Below are 15,554 nucleotides of genomic sequence, written 5' to 3'. Positions count from 1 at the left end.
TCTATCTATATATATATATATATGAATAGCTGTGATAACTGTATTGCTGATGTTTGATGGTATATTGAAAGGAACAGTTAATGCTTAAAATTTTTTATGTTCTGACCAATTTTGCACGGAACTACCATGGTGAATTCCTACCATCTTGTCTAGTGAAACTCTATATTATCTCTAATGTTTTATCTAATAATTATTTTCTTATTCTCTCTAATGGTTTGAACAATCTTCCATTCTTACATCTGGCAATCTGAGCAACATAGTTGAAGATAACAATATGTAATATAACAATCATTGTTAATTTGTATTATTTTGTCTTGAAACCCTGTTTCACTTTAAATGTTCTTGCTTTGGTTTGTTTATGTTTGTGATGCTGGTATGCTGCCATTGTTCTTTTTTTTCTTATTTACTGCTATCTTGAAAATAAAAATTAAAAAAGATTATCATGTATATACTTTTAAAAAATAAAAAGAATAGATGTCTCAAAAAAGTACAAATAATATATACATAAAAAAATGTCCAACATCTCTGCCCATTAGGGAAATGCAAATTAAAGCAACACAGAGATTCCATTTCACCCCAGAAAGAATGACTAAAATCAAGAAATTAAATAATAACAATTGTTAGTGAGTCTGCAGAGAAAAAGGAACCTCCTACATCAATGGCAGGAATAAAAACTAACACAACCATAATGAAAATAAGTATGTAGCACTTATAATTATAGAATTATAATGCCTTAAAAAAGTAAAAATAGAAATTCTGTTTGACCCAGCTACTCCCTTTCTAAGTATTTTCTCATAAGAGTTAAAGACATCATACAGTGATAAATGTACACCCATGTTTATAGTAGTACAGCTGATAATAGCTAAATATTAGAAGTGTTATTCACATATATGTTATTCACAGCTATATGTCATTCATAGCTATTCATATACATGCCCATAAACAGATGAATGAATAAAGAAAATGTGGTATTTATATACAACAGAATACTACTCTGACATAAAAAAGGACAAACTTGAGTCATTTGCAGGAAAATGGATGCACCTTGAGACCATAATGTTAAGTGAAGTAAATCAGACACAGAAACATATATCACATAGTTCTCTTATATAAGAAACTGAAACTGTAAATAAAGAGCAAAATAAAAGATAGATAACAGGAAGTAGGGAGATATATCTTTTGTAAAAGGGAAGGAGACCAAAACAGAAGAGGAATGGAAAATAGAATGGAAGAGGGAGAATAGGGAAAAGAGATGAAAAGAAAATCGAAATGTGCTATGTATAGGTACCAATTCTTCATGAAGAATGTAATTATTATGTACTATGAACAGGTATTAAAGAATAAAATTCTGCCCAATAAATCTGTATGCCTCTTTTAAAAAAGATGAGTGAAAACAAATAGAAAAATTTTTAAAAACTACCAGGACTCAGTAGATACAATGCTCAGAGAGAGAATTTATAAGTCCTTATATTAAATATCTGTGGGACTCATGAACTTTTATAACTTAACAAACTAGAAAAAGTGCAAAGTCAACACATAGTTAGCTGAAGGAAATAACAAAGATTAGAGCAGAGATAAGTTAAATAAAAATTACAAAAACAATTGAGAAAATTAATGAAATCAAATTTTCATTCTTTAACAAGATTACTGTATTTTAAATAATAGCTATATTTAATAATAGCTGTTATGTACTATATTTTATACTATACCTTTATAGCTAGATGGACTACAAAAAAAAAAGCAGAATTATTTTCCTAAAGTCAGAAAAAAAAATGAGATGTTACTAGAAATAAAGAGGATTATTGAAGGAAAAATTGCATGGTAATAAATTGGTCAACCTAGGTGAAAGGGACAAATTGCTAAAAGCATGAAACTTACTAAGACCAATTGATGAAGAAATATAAAATACAAAGAGATAAGGTAGCTGGGGTCGCAAAATAAATGCTCACATGTTTGGTTGAATGTTTTTCCCTAAGGAGTAGAAAACCGTTCCGTGGGGGAAGGACAGTTTTTTCAAAAAATTGTGCTGGGAAAATGACTATCCACATGCAAAAGAATGAGGATGGGCTCTTCCTTACCAGCATTTGCAAACTTCACCGAAGACCTGAATGTAGGGCCTAAAACAACTCTCACAAGGAAAAATAACAGCACAAACTTCACAGTATTGAATTTGGCAACAATTTGTTGGATTTAACACGAAAGGCACAGACAAAAAAGGGAGAACAAGCCAACTGGACTTTATGTACCTTAAAAACTTTGTGCATCAGAGGGCCTAAGGGCTGGGAGTGTAGTTCAGAGGTAAAACCTATCCCTAGCATGAACAAGGCCTGTATCCCATCCCCAAGACCCAAAACCAAGCAAGCAAACTAAAATACACTAAGTACTCCACAGATGTGTTCTGCTCCTCTGCTAGATTCTGAGTCTTGTGGACAAGATCTGTCTTAGTCATCTCTGAACTTCCCAAAGTAACTGCCAATAATGTCTCTGGATTAAAGGGAAAAAAACCCCAGTATAAGTAGAGTAAAAAGGCAGCCCACAGAGTGGGAGAAAATATTTCCAAATCATATGTGTGATTATTGTCCACAGAAACCCTAAAATTCAACAACTTAAAAATGATTGGATTAAAATGGGCGAAGGCCTTGATATCTGTCCAAGGAAAATAGACAAATGCCCAGTGGCTCATATAGAAATGTTCAACATTGGGGCTGGGGATTTAGCTCAGTGGCAAAGCGCCTGCCTGGCAAGCGCAAGGTCGTGAGTTCGGTTCCTGGTACCGGAGAAAAACAAAACAAAAAACAAAAAAAAAAAAACAAACAAACAGAAATGTTCAACATTATTAGTCATTACAGAAGTGGAAACCAAAACCACCATGAGATTCCATCTCACACCCATTAGGATGGCCTCTGTCAACAAAACCAGAAAGTCACAAGGCTTGGGAGGATGTGGAGCAGCTGAAACACCAAGCCAGGGAAGGAAGAGTCCCCTGTCCTGGGAATTTCCCTGCTCCCTCTGCTCAGCATCCCTGCTCACAGTTGGTGCCAAGGACTGTGATGGAGGACAGGTGGGGAGGCTTGGGATAGGGGAGTTGGGAATCTCCCAGGTTGTCCTGAGCTCTGAGGGACTGATGGGCATTGGGGAGATCCTGTGGAACAATCCTCATCCCTGCCCTGAGATTAGCAGTGGTCGGAGAGCCGTGCTGGGGAGGTGTCCCTGAACTGAGGGTCTTTGACCTGCACAGCAAGGATCAAAGAGTTTTGCCTCAAACTCGGTGCCATCCTCTGTGTGCCACACCACACTAGTTGAAGAACTTTAGTAAGTCACTCACATTTCTTGCCCTCAGTCTCTGTCTATAAAATGGGACAATGTCTGGAAGCCCTCACTGTCCATGCTGATGTGAGAGGGTGAGATGGACACGTGATTGCTGGTGCTACGGGCACGTCAGTGTTTGGATCCAGATCTCGTCCCGGAGTGTGTGCCTGGTGTGGGGATGGGCGAAGGCTGGTCAGAGGTGAGGGGACCGGCTGCAGCCTAGCACAGTACCTGCACCCCAGGTCATGGTCTTCATCCTGAGTTCAGCTCCTGTCCCAGAGCCCCAACAACCACGGTCTTCACAGAATAGAAAGCTGGAAGGAAGAGCCGGCCTCGGCATCCAAACACACACCAACATGCAGGAGCCCCTGTGGAGCTATCTCAGGGTGGCTTTGGGAAGTGCTCAGTCCAGAGCCCTCAGGGCCAGGGCGGAGCTCAGGGGTGCCTGGCTCTGAAAGGGGTCTGCAGCTGTGTGGGGCCAGAACGGGTACACAGGGTGAGACTCACCTGTCCCTGAGGAGCTCGTGCTCAGTCGGCACGTGAGGGCACCCTAGGCTTCTCCACCGAGGCCTCCAGACTCGCATGGGGCATGCCTGGGGCAGGCAGGTTCTCAGCAGGAGGCCCAGGCCTGTCAGAAGTGTGGTGGCCAAGCCAGCAGCCAGCAGAATCCCTGAAAGGTGGGCAGTGCGAGAGGACCCTCAGAACCTCCCCAGCCTTCTTGTTCTCTTGAGCTCTAACTCCTCAGGGTTCTTCCCTTCTCGCATCTTTTGGTCTCTCACTGGGAAGCTCTCCCCTCACCCCCAATCCTTCCCGCCTTGAGTGTGTAACTGTGTCAGTGGGTGTCTATGAGTGTGAGAGCTGTGCTACCAAGCCCAGGACCTTCCTTGAAGCCTCCGCATGGCAGGGCAGTGTCCTCTCTGCCACTGGGCAGGGTTGGGTTTCTCCCCAACTCAGGGCCCTGCCTGGAGAGCTCAGTGCAGAGTACTGACTGATGGGGCCGGAGAGTGGGGAGGAGAAGCCACCCCACATGGAGGCAGTCTAGGCTTGTCTCCCTGAAAATGACGACCTATTTGAAGGTAAGTTCCACCATGCGTGTGTCTCTGTACCTATCCGTTCTCCTGGGGGTCACACCTAGACCACAAAAGGGCTGACGCACACCTGGGGCCCTGCCATACGGAGCCCCTCCAGACCCTTGGTCCTGGCTGCCCTGTCTATGTGAGTACCAGTGATTGCCGCCCAGTCTGGGCCCAGGAGCAGCTCTCGCTGGAGGACGCCAAGCCTGCGCAGTTGGTACGGCGAGGAGGGCTGTATGGGAGCCAGGCCAGGGCCACAGGCTGCCCCCTCTTCTTGTACCCGCACCACAGCAATGCCCTCGGGCTGCCCATTGTCATGAAACACATATGTGCCCGGGTCTAGGAACTGATGGGCAAACCTGGAGGAGTAAAGCAGCCAAGATGTGCTGCATGTTTGGGCTGGGTGTCTGCAGGCTATGCCATTCCTCTGTCCCCACAGGAGCAGCCTAGTCCACTTACACTGAAGACGATGCCCAGCCCGATGGGCACCAGCTGGGCACCAGAGGCAAGCCAGCTGCCCAGAGTCTCTCAGGATGCACATGCCCCATCCTCCTAGTTGCCTTCCGGAAGGAGGCTATGACTTGCACAGGAGGCTCAGCACATGCCCCTGCCCCCAACTCCCAGGGAGTGCCCCCGTCACCTTGAGAGGTTGACCTGTGTCTCTTGCACCAGGTGGCGGAGTCTCCTGAAAGCTCCGAAGTCCCAGTGGGGGTTGCTGTTGAGCAGATGCTGCCTCTGGTACACAGGGTAGTGGCTAGCTGAGCGGTCTGGGGAACAAGCAGGGCCGGGCTGGGGGCCAGAGGCTCCCGTAGCCCCAGACTTGGGTAGACTGGATCTGGGAGCTCAGTGCCAGGCCTTAAGTGATTGGAACTGAGACATGTTCGCAATGAAATGTCGTGTGTGGGATGGTGCACGTAGCAGTCCTGGTACTAGAGCAAGCCCTCTGCCCTCTGCCTACAGAGGGGCCCCCAGAGCTGCATGCCTCTGTAGTGAGCACAGTTGATGGCCTGGAACACTATACATGAGAGCCTCACCATGGCGCAGCAGAAGCTGGCACGGGGCAGGCACTTACTGTGTGTGTGGAGCAGCTAAGGGGTGGACAAGACCTCTAAGGAGTGGACAGAAGCACGCGTGTCTTTGCCCAAGGTGGGGCGAGCAGTGTGGAGGAGTGCAGTGTGACTGAGCTCATGAGAGAGACATGGCAGGAAGGCTTGGGGAGGGTTGGGCTGCCCAGGACCGAAGGGAGTAGAGAAGTCCAAGGCCCCGGGACCCGCATGGAGCTCATTTGCTGCTTTGATCCATGTCAGCCTACATCCCTGATTCTCCCACCCCTTTTCTATCTCTCTCATGGCTTTAGGTCTGCAGGCCCTTTGGGCTTTCCCCTCTTCAGCCAACTCAGTGGCCATGGATGGGGCAAAGCTGCAGCTCTGTGTGGGAGCAGCTGGGATGGGGCAAAGGATGCCTGCCCAGCCCACAGCAGAAGCCAAGGGTAGGTGGGGAGCTGAGATTTATTGAGGGCCTGAGACCTGAAGTGGACCAGGTGGACCCCAGCACTCCCCAGGAAGGGCTGGTCAGGGCCCAGGGTGCCGGAGACCTCCTGAGGAGATGCAGCAGCCAGCGCCAGGCAGCACAGGGACAACAGCAAAGGAAAAGAGTTCTAACTGGGCTCTGAGGTGCTTGAGGCTTAGTGATGTGGCTTCCACCTCCTCACGTCAGCTCCTTCTCAATGGCACCCATGTCTGGCCTCTGCAGCCCTGGTCCCTGCTTCTCCTCGGAAAGTACCAGGACACTTCCCAGGCCCTCACTTATCAATGGCAGCAGGCAGCAGTGAATAGTGTAGATGAGAGGGTCAGGTCCAGGAGGAAGCCGAGCACCCTATTCCATCGAAGAGGGCTGTCTGCACAAGGAATTAGGCCTGCTCTGTGGGGCTCCCAGGAGTGGGGACCCCAGGGAAGTGAGGGGCTTTAGCTTATCTCCAGGAAGACAGCCCTTGCTAACCCCTGTGGCCTGTGGGAGGAGCTGCAGGGCTTCCCGGAGCGGTTCTGTGGGGCTTCAGGCCCTGCAGGGCGCAGCGTGGCACAGACTGAAGACAGTCAGCAAGCAGCCTGGGGCAGCCCTCGCTGGGCCACCTCTCCTCAGTGCACAGTAGGCCGCCAGGTCCCCGGGCTGCAGGGGACTCACAGAACGGTGGAGCTGGGACATGTGCTCCATCACCCACTTTTATAAAGAAACAGGCACAGGGTACAGTCCACAACTGGGTTGGAAGCTGGGCACAGCATGGTGTATGATTCCTCCCTGCACAAGCCCGGTCTGTACACGGGGTCACCTGTACAGGCAGGGGGTGACAGACTGCCAGGACTAGGGGGTCCCTGTACAGGCAGGGGGTGTCACCTGTACAGGCAGGGGGTGACAGACTGCCAGGACTAGGGGGTCCCACAGGTCTGGCACGCAAGCCTGGCACACGGGTGGCACTCACTGTGGGGGAGAAGATGGAGCTGGAAGAGGATCACATCCCCTGCTGCCAGACAGACCACGGGGTTTGGAATGTGGGGACCAACATAGGGGTGCTCTGGGTCTGCGGTCCTGTTGAGTTTCTGTGGCTGGGGACTGGATGTCGGTGGTTCTGGGAATGTTTGGGGAAGGCACACTGAAGACCTGGGATAGGCTGGGAGGCGCGAGCTCACCATCAGCCCCGCCTGTCTCCCTCTCCTGGAAGCTCAAAACCAGCCCTGGGAGCTCCCCATGCAAACGTCTTTCCTCCGGGCCTTTCTAGCGCATCTGCCATACTCTTTCCTCTGGATACTCTGGACATAGTGAAAGGTTTGCACGGGGTTGTGGTATGGTGGGGAAGGCCCCTGCCTTGCCCTCCCTCTAAGAAGGTAGCCATGCCCTGTTCCTTCTCACCCTCCTTGAAAACCCTCACCTGGGTCCCCCTCCTCTGTTTACCTTGGAGGAAGGAGCCAAGCATATCCACTCTGGAGACGATGAAGCCAAAAGTTCCATGGGGGCTGAAGTGGACCAGGTGGACCCCAGCACTCCCCAGGAAGGGCTGGTCAGGGCCCAGGGTGCCGGAGACCTCCTGAGGAGATGCAGCAGCCAGCGCCAGGCAGCACAGGGACAACAGCAAAGGAAAAGAGTTCTAACTGGGCTCTGAGGTGCTTGAGGCTTAGTGATGTGGCTTCCACCTCCTCACGTCAGCTCCTTCTCATTGGCACCCACGTCTGGCCTCTGCAGCCCTGGCCCCTGCTTCTCCTTGGAAAGTACTAGGACACTTCCCAGGCCCTCACTTCTCAATGGCAGCAGGCACAACTTTTTGGTAGGCAAGTCTGTCCAAGGCCACCCCGTCAGGTCCAGGTCCTGTATCCCACTGCTCCTCACCAAGCCACCACCGCCACGCCCACAGCACATCTGGCCTGTGGCCGGAGGCGGGGCTCTGGCAGGCTAACATCACTCAGAGTTCCACGCGGAGTGGTCTCTGTGTCTCACTCCTGTGTTGTAAAGCAACACGCATGCTTTCTGTGGCTCCTTCTGGCTTTCGGATTGTATGGTGGGCATCAGCATGAAGGGAAAGGCCCACAGACAGCTAGCTGAGCAGGGCACTGTCTGCTGGCAAACGGGCCTTCCCCTTATGCTTGGTGCCTGTTTCTCTGCAGCTGCAGGGACTGGGTGACCCCACGTCCCTTGTCGCCAGCAGGCAGAGGCTGCCTTCCCATGCCAGCCTTTCCTGAGAGGGGCTTACCCTCTGGATGATGTCTCCTGCCTCCCTCTTCACGCTGAGAATCAGCTCCCTGCTGGGGCCCCAGACCAAGGAGAGCTGAGGGGCCCTGGTTAGACACTGGACGTCACAGAGCTCCTCTGATGAGACATACTCCAAGCACTGGCAGCTACAGAGGAAGGAAAAGGTGGGAGGCTGTTCAGCGGCGGAGGGAGACAGCTCAGCCTGCAAAGGACCCTTAGGCAGGACAGAGGGGGCCCTCAGCCTTCTCTCCAGGGAAGGTGAGCTACCTCTTCCTTAAGAACTACTGCACTAGTGGTGGAGGCCAGGCTTGTTATGCAAGTTGCAGGAGCCAGGACTACCCCCAGCACGGACCAGAATTCTCAGAATTCCTGCTCTAGGCATCCTGCTGAAGGAAGCTGGGGAGGGACCTGCACAGCCTGGAAGGCTCCTGGTGGTCCAGGGGACATCCCTTCCTGGCTCAGTCTACAGGTCAGCAGGAGGATCAGCACTTAGGACAGAAGAGGGTGTGTGTCTCAAGTTGGCCTGTGCAGGGGGTCAGCACCTTGTTGTCACAGGACCTGAACATGGGCCCTTCTCTCCCTGGAACTTGTTCTGCCCCGGCTGCCACCAGGGCTGGCGCTAGCCAGGTCTCTCTGGGAGTGCTCAGGCTGGCCTTTGGAGGGAGCTTGCAGTGGCTCAGTGTCCCAGCAGGGCTGGGGCCACCACAGCCTGTAGGTGGGCCCTTTGGGGATCGAGGACCTGTGTGCAAAAGTCCTGCTGCTCTGGGCAGCTGTCTTCACTCACATGCCCAGGTCCACGCTGAGTTCCCCACCTCCTGGGTGGCAGAAGGAGGCACAGTCATGCGTCTGCGGAGACACACACTTGTGGGTGGCAGCCAGGCGGACGTCTCCAGGTGGGCAGCGCTCAGCGACCTGTGAAGTTAGCAAGAAGCCTTGGCCCTGTCTCCCTGGAGGTCTGATGGGCACCTTTTAGCATCAGAGAACATTTCAAGGACTCAGGGTTCCCGTTTAGTCTCTACCAAGAGCAGGCTTAGGAACAGAAGGTGGTGGCCTTGGGAGATGAGCAGGGCTCTAGCTGGGATATAATCAGGGAAGGCTTCCTGGAGGAGGTGGTGGAGATACTAGTTGTACAGTCAGACTGTGAGAGGGACATTCAGAAGGAGGGCCAGAGCTCAGATGACCAGGGTGTGCCAGGAGAACCACCCCATGGCTGGGTGGACGGGCTGCAGGAGGAAGTCCTGCTCAGTGAGGCCATTCCTGCGTTGTCCTGTGTGGCCTCCTGACAGTGTAGACCTGGAGGGCGGAGCTAGGAGGCTGTGGCCACCTTCCCTGGAGGCCACAGGAAGACTCACGTCCCATCTGGAGGGCCCCACTACTGAGGCTTACGATTTCCAAACCTGTTTGTGTCTCCACCAGCAGAAAAAATTATTGCGAAAATGGTAACCTATATTGTCTGTACAGAAATGATTAAGATGCAAAGGTAAAGCCAACGAAAGGGAAAATGAACATGAGCAGCTGGCATGTTTGTTGCTGGTCCTGAGCACGCCCACTTGTGTCTGTGAGGAGCCTGTGTCCTGCCTGCTCTCTGCTCTGGGCCAGCCCAGGGGAGTCTGGGGATCCCCATGAGACAAGGCATCCTTTGCCTGAGGGGCTGGCTTCAAGAGGGAGCCCACCTCTGACCCCCACCTGTCCTCTGGCTTGCCGGGGCAAGAGGCAGGCCAGTACCCCAGCAGCTCTCAGGGCGGGAGGAAGTACAGCCAGGGCAGGTTATCCTGGGGCTTGGCTCTGAGGGCTGGCTGGCTTTTCAGGAGGGGACGGAGCCAACTCTGGAGGAACAGCAGGGACTGAGAGGGCACCACTCTTGGGTGTGCCTGGCTGCAGGAGGGGAGGGAAGGAGGTCACCCTGGGTCCTGCAGGTGCCCTGGCTTTGACCTGAGAAGATGCGGGAGGCAGGGCCAGTTAACGACAGCGGGGACCCAGGCCCAGACTTGGGCAGGTGGCAGCTTGTCTGTACTGGGGGCTCTCAATGAGTTCAGACTGAGCAAGGCCATGGCTGGGCTGGTGTGTGGTTTCGGGTGTGGTGGAAGGGCTGGGGAAAGTGCAGTGCTGGGTCCCAGGCAGGCGCTTGCTCTCCCTCCTGTGTGCCTGCCTGCTCTCGGCTGCAGAGCCTCACCTGGGGCTGGCAGTCCTCTTTGCCGTCGCTGTCCTGGCCCCTTCCCAGGTCCCCGTGGTCGTAGGAGACATGTCCTGTCTGGCAGATGCAGGAGCCATCCGACTTCTGGAAGACCCTGTTCAGGCCCCAGCACGTGCAAGAGGAACTACCTACAGTCAGAAAAGCCCTCTTATGCCACAGGACCCAGCTGCAGGCTGGCCCGAACCCTTCCTCAATTTGTGGTGGGGGAGCTGAGACACCCATTTCATACAGTCATGAGCTCAGGGGACTCTTAGGGGCTACATGAGATCTTCTCAGTAGGTCATTTTCAACCTTGGCTTTTTTTGGTTTGTTTTTGTTTTGTCTTTTGAAACAGGGTCTTGCTATGTATTTCAGGGTGGTCTTTTTTTAGTACTGGAACTCAAACTCAGAACCTTGCACTTGCCAGGCAGGTGCTATGCTGCCGAACTACATCCCTGGTCCTTCAAGGTGGTTTTGAACTCAGTATGTAGTCCCAGGATGAACTCAAACACACAGTGATCCTCCTGTCTCAGCCTTCCAAGTGCTGGGATTACATGTAGATATCACCACGCCCTGCACTGACCTTGACTTTCTTGTGCTCATGTAGAAAGCTTTTGAACAACACCAGCTTCCAGGAATCCTCTAGGCTAATTAAATAAAACTCTTGGAAGGGGGGCCCGGGCATCTTTTAAAAGTGCTCTGAGAGCTTCAGTGTGCAGCCTGGGCTTAGACTTGCTGGTGTAGAGGCAAGGACTAGAGACGGTGCTAAGGCCTCTTCCCACGCGTGGTCACATACAACCGTGTGGAGCGGTCCTGAGGCACTGACTGGGCTGCTGTCTCCAGAGCACGCGGGCAGGAGACCTGCGGAGACCGAAGCCTGAAGGATGGACAGCGGGTCCCGGCAGGCCAGGAGGAGGGGCACGAGTGCACCGGCAAGGGCAACCTGGTTTGCTCTGGGCGGACAGTTGGGGGAGAGGTGGTAACCGGCTCTGAGGGAGCCTGGGGCCTGGCATTCCGAGGGTGGAGGCTGCTGGCATCTCATGATATCTGCTCAGGACCCGACTGCGGCACCTGAGATTTGGTGTGCTGATGGGGTCAGATACTCCCATGACACAGGGAATGTTCTGCAGTCAGGGGCTGGAGATCACACCTGCTCCAGTACCCTGCGCTCGACCATGGCCCAGCCCCTGAGGGATCAGCCTCCTGCTGAGACCCTGAGCACAGCTGTAGCCTGGAAATGTGGACACAGAGGCACAGAGAGACATCTGTGCTCAGAGGCAAGTCTGTGTGAGGACGCAGGCAAAGGCAGGCACCCGAGAGCTGAGGAGAGGCTTCAGGGGAAACCAAACCTGTTCACTCCTCGATCTTTGGCCTCCAGGCTCCACAACTCTGAGGAAATGATTTCCTGTCCTTCAAGTTGTCCAGGCTGTGATATGTTGCATTGGCAGACCTAGCAAGCTAATACAACCTCACAGTTCTACTGTCAGAGGATGGATGCAATCATTTTGACAAGAAAAAATTTTAGTACTACCTAAAGATCACCTCACCACAGACATTATAAGCACACACTCAAACCAATAAAACATACTCCTCAAATCTGTGAGCAAAAGGTATATTGATTTGTATGGCTGATAAAACCCCAAAGGGGGAAAGAACTAGAAAAAAAATATGCATATAGCCTCAATAACTCAAATCCCATCCCTGCCTATGCTGGGCTACTATGGACAAGCCAGCAAATTATAAGTTAGGCAGAAGAATCACCTGCTCTTCTCAATCTCTATCTTTAGGTTAGCAGTGGGGCAGAATGCAGTGGGTAGTCACCTGACTTGAAGATGCAAAATGATGGCAGAATTTGTGTGTGGTAGTGCACACCTGTCCTGTCTACTTAGGAGGCTGAGGCAGGAGGATTGAGCCCAGGATTTTGAAGCCAGCCTGGGCAACATAGTGAGACCCTGTCTCTTAAAATAAGATGGTAGAATCCCTGGGAACCTCAAATTGCACAGACTGATGGAAGCCTGGTGCAGTGGTTCAGAGCAAAAACTCAGAAGTCAGTCCAGCTGGACTTAATCTTGGTAGCTGCATGCATATGTGCAAGTCATTTAAACCCTGGTTCAGTTTGCATTGAAAACAAGGGTATAGCAACATCCTGTGTTGCTACATTGTTATGTGGCTCGCATGGGTTCGCGTTTGACAGCACTCAGGTGCCTGCCATGTGGTCAGTGTCCTTGTGACTACCAGACAGGAAGCTGTTCACTCCCTGCATGCAGATCTGGAGCTAGACATCCACCGGGGCAGAGCTGGAGGAACCTGTTGAAGCTATATGTGTGCGATGAGTGTGGTTTTGGGTCTTCCACTATGGTATAAATTGGCCACAGGGCACAGATCGGAGGACGACATGTCTTCCAAAGGGGTGGTGGTGAGCAATGTGGCTCAAGCTGAGACCTAGGCCTGCAGCTGCACCCTGACCCTCCTGTGTAGAGCCTCAGACCAGGGTCAGACGTAGGAGAATGGGTGGAGGCTGCCACCCTGAGGACAGACACAGAAGCAGATACCCTGGACCGTCTCTAAGCAGAGCCTGGTCCCCGGAGCTGCACCATCCTGAGCTAGCGGCTGGTTCTGTCTGAGCCAGATTCTCTTGCTTGCTCACATGCTTGCTGGAGTCCCGGGGACAGACGCACGCTCAGACACACCCTACCCCTCCTCTCACACGTCCACTCTCCCAACACACCTGCAGCCTGTGAGCCCTCAGATTGCAGAGGACAGAGGCACGAACTCACCCGGAGGGGAGAAGGCTGAGCGCCCACAAGGAAGGCAGCCTGCCTGGCCAGTCAGGGCGCTGAAGGTGCCCGCAGGGCATGGCCTGCAGTCTTCGGCTTCCTTGGCCTGGCTACGACCTCCATAGGTCCCCGCTGGACAGGGCTTGGGGCTGGGCATCCCCGGAGGACAGTAGTGGCCCACCGGGCAGGGCTGGCTATGGTAACTCTCTGAGCCTGCAGAGAAAGGAAAGGCAAATCTGAGTGTGGACTTGGGCTGCAGCAGGACTGAGAAGGTGTGGGGAGCCTGTGGCTGGCCTGGGATGGGCAGGCCTGCAGCTGATGGAACAGCGGGTGGCAGGGGCAGTGGAGGGGCAGTGTCTCCCAGACCCCACTGTCCTCTCATGCTTCCAGCAGCACAGCACCTTTCTGTCTCCCAGACAGCCAGGCAGCACAGGACAGTGCCAGAGTGGGCACATGGGATGTGGGTATCCCACGCACCAGAGCACCTTGTCCCCGTTCCCACATCCTCGTGTGCTGGGGCTTTCCACGCTGCAGTCTGGAGTCTTATGACTCTAACCCTGACGTGGAGATGCGCCAGCTGCTCTGTGGCCTCTTTTACCTTCAGCCCTGCCCCAGCTCTGAAGTGCGTGGTGGGAGCTGGCTTCGCTGAGAGACAGAAAGCTGCGGGCAGGTCCCCTGCTGCCCTAGGCTGCTCCCCTTTCCAGCAGGACCCCTCATCCCTGGGCACTCACCTTGGGGGCAGCTGAATCCAGCGGGACAGGGTTGGCAGGGCAGGGCATCCAGTGCCTGGCTATGGTAGGTGCCAGCTTCGCACTGCCGGCAGCAAGTCCCAGCAGAGAGCCTGAGGCCGCTCCTGTTCAGGGCCTCAGAGCCCCCAGGGCACGTACGAGGATGGGCACTGCCCAGGGGGCAGTAATAGGGAAACAGACAGCTGCACAGAGAACAGCCAGGCCTGGGTCACACTGGGGACTACAGGCTGCGGCGTCTCCTCTGCCAGCAGGGCCCCACAGCCTTAGCTTGGGGTGTACACTGGTGTGGGAGGTGACATCACCCCAGATGGAGTCTGGATGCCTGTGTGTACTAGGCCTCAACGACTGGAGCTGCCCTCCTGGAGGAGGCTGAGCTAGGTTCAGGCAGCCAGGCCACCGGGAATGCCAGGGCCTGGCAGAGGGGTGCACAGGCAGACCTGATTGCTGGAGTTTGTTTCCCGACACAGAAGTAGGCCCAGCATTGATCGCAATGCTTGCCATTTGAATTTTGGATCAATTATGAGCCCTTGTTTAGAGTAAGCGGGTCCCAGATACAGCAGGGGCCATACTTGGGTTTTTTGTTTGTTTTTGGTTTTGTCATTTTGAGACAAGTTCTCCCTATGCAGTTCAGGCTGGCCTTGAACTCACTTTGTAGCCCAGGCTGGTCTCGAACTTGCAACAATCCTCCTGCCTCAGCCTCCTGAGTGCTGGGATTACAGGTGTGTACCACCATGCCCTGGTGCAGGGGCCATATTTGAAAAAATTTATTATTGTTTAACTGGAAATTTAAATGCCACTGGGTATCCTGTCTTTTTATTTCCTAAATGTGGCTATCCCACGCAGAATAGTACTGGCCAGGGATTTTCGGTGGAGTCAGCCTCATTGTACCCACTTCCTGGGGCAGAGGGAGGCCCAGGCCCTAGCTGGGAGCCCCAGGTGAGAGTCACCGAGGACTGGTCAGAAAACAAGGGGGCTGGCTTCTGAAATGCATAGGGTGGGGGCTCAGACTCCTAGTGGGGGGGGGGGGTCTTAGACTCATGGGGTGGGTACAGTCTGCCTGGAGAAGGAGGCTTAGAGTCAGTCCGCGATGGAGGAGAGTACACCGAACGTGGGGAGGGAGGGACTCACCGTTGCCCTGGGCCGAGGTAGGAGGAGGAGCCAACGGGGCAGACAAACCCCCCAGGGCAGAGTTGGGGGACCCCAGTCTGGGGTCTGCAATAGGAGCCAGCCCTGCAGGGAACTTCCGTCACAGCTCCTGAGGAAGAGTGGGCGGGGATTCGGAGAGCAGCACCAGCCACGGGTGTGGTGCGGGGACACTCCAAGTACTGTGGGCAGCTGGCAGCACCCTGGGGAAACCCTGAGCTGTGAGAACAACGCGGTCCCCGGGTGGGGCGGGTGGAGGCACAGAAGCGGCAGGGGCAGTGTGAGGACCGGAAGGGAGGAGGGGCTCTGAGTGCCGCAAGGGTTAGGGCCCAGGAGCAAAGGGGTTCAAAGGGCATGAAACTCCTCCTGCAGGTTTGGGAGCATGTTGGGGGCACACCTTGTGTGCTGCGGTGGGTACGGACAGAGGGAATATAGGTAAGGCCACCCAGGGAGGCTCTCAGATGGCTTCTGCCAGCCCCACTTGAGCTGGAGTCCCAGCTTTCTTTGTCCCCTTCCCCGAGGATGGCAGGTGGGACGGCTGAGAAGCCGAGGGCACGGCCCACCTTCGTTCCTGCTCTGCCTAGCAGCAGGG

At 53.3% G+C, this 15,554-nt stretch overlaps 2 protein-coding genes across 2 annotated transcripts in view; both read right to left on the bottom strand.

Moving 5' to 3' along the window:
- Nucleotides 1-7,531, bottom strand: part of LOC106146844 — a 32,029-nt gene extending 24,498 nt beyond the window's left edge. Inside the window, exons 1-5 of the mRNA XM_013505516.1 lie at nucleotides 7,329-7,531; nucleotides 4,842-5,149; nucleotides 4,533-4,741; nucleotides 3,817-3,979; nucleotides 3,541-3,623 (exon numbers count right to left, since the gene is read on the bottom strand). Of these exons, the coding sequence (XP_013360970.1) occupies nucleotides 3,541-3,623; nucleotides 3,817-3,979; nucleotides 4,533-4,741; nucleotides 4,842-5,149; nucleotides 7,329-7,385 (820 nt within the window). The 5' untranslated portion in view covers nucleotides 7,386-7,531. The remainder of the gene's footprint in view (nucleotides 1-3,540; nucleotides 3,624-3,816; nucleotides 3,980-4,532; nucleotides 4,742-4,841; nucleotides 5,150-7,328) is intronic.
- Nucleotides 7,532-7,869: 338 nt separating this feature from the next.
- LOC106146825 (laminin subunit gamma-1-like) lies at nucleotides 7,870-15,318 on the bottom strand. The gene is made up of 6 exons (XM_013505448.1): nucleotides 14,948-15,318; nucleotides 13,802-14,001; nucleotides 13,071-13,283; nucleotides 10,294-10,442; nucleotides 8,905-9,032; nucleotides 7,870-8,266 (listed from the first exon to the last, which is right to left on the bottom strand). The coding sequence occupies exons 1-6, from the start codon at nucleotides 15,316-15,318 to the stop codon at nucleotides 7,966-7,968; spliced, it is 1,362 nt and encodes a 453-aa protein (XP_013360902.1). The 3' UTR covers nucleotides 7,870-7,965.
- Between the last annotated feature and the right edge of the window lie 236 nt (nucleotides 15,319-15,554).

This window comes from Chinchilla lanigera, unplaced genomic scaffold, assembly GCF_000276665.1.
Source record: "Chinchilla lanigera isolate Chin_1 unplaced genomic scaffold, ChiLan1.0 scaffold00096, whole genome shotgun sequence".
In the NCBI taxonomy this organism is placed as follows: Eukaryota; Metazoa; Chordata; class Mammalia; order Rodentia; family Chinchillidae; genus Chinchilla; species Chinchilla lanigera.
This window is presented reverse-complemented; position numbering and strand designations above follow the sequence as displayed.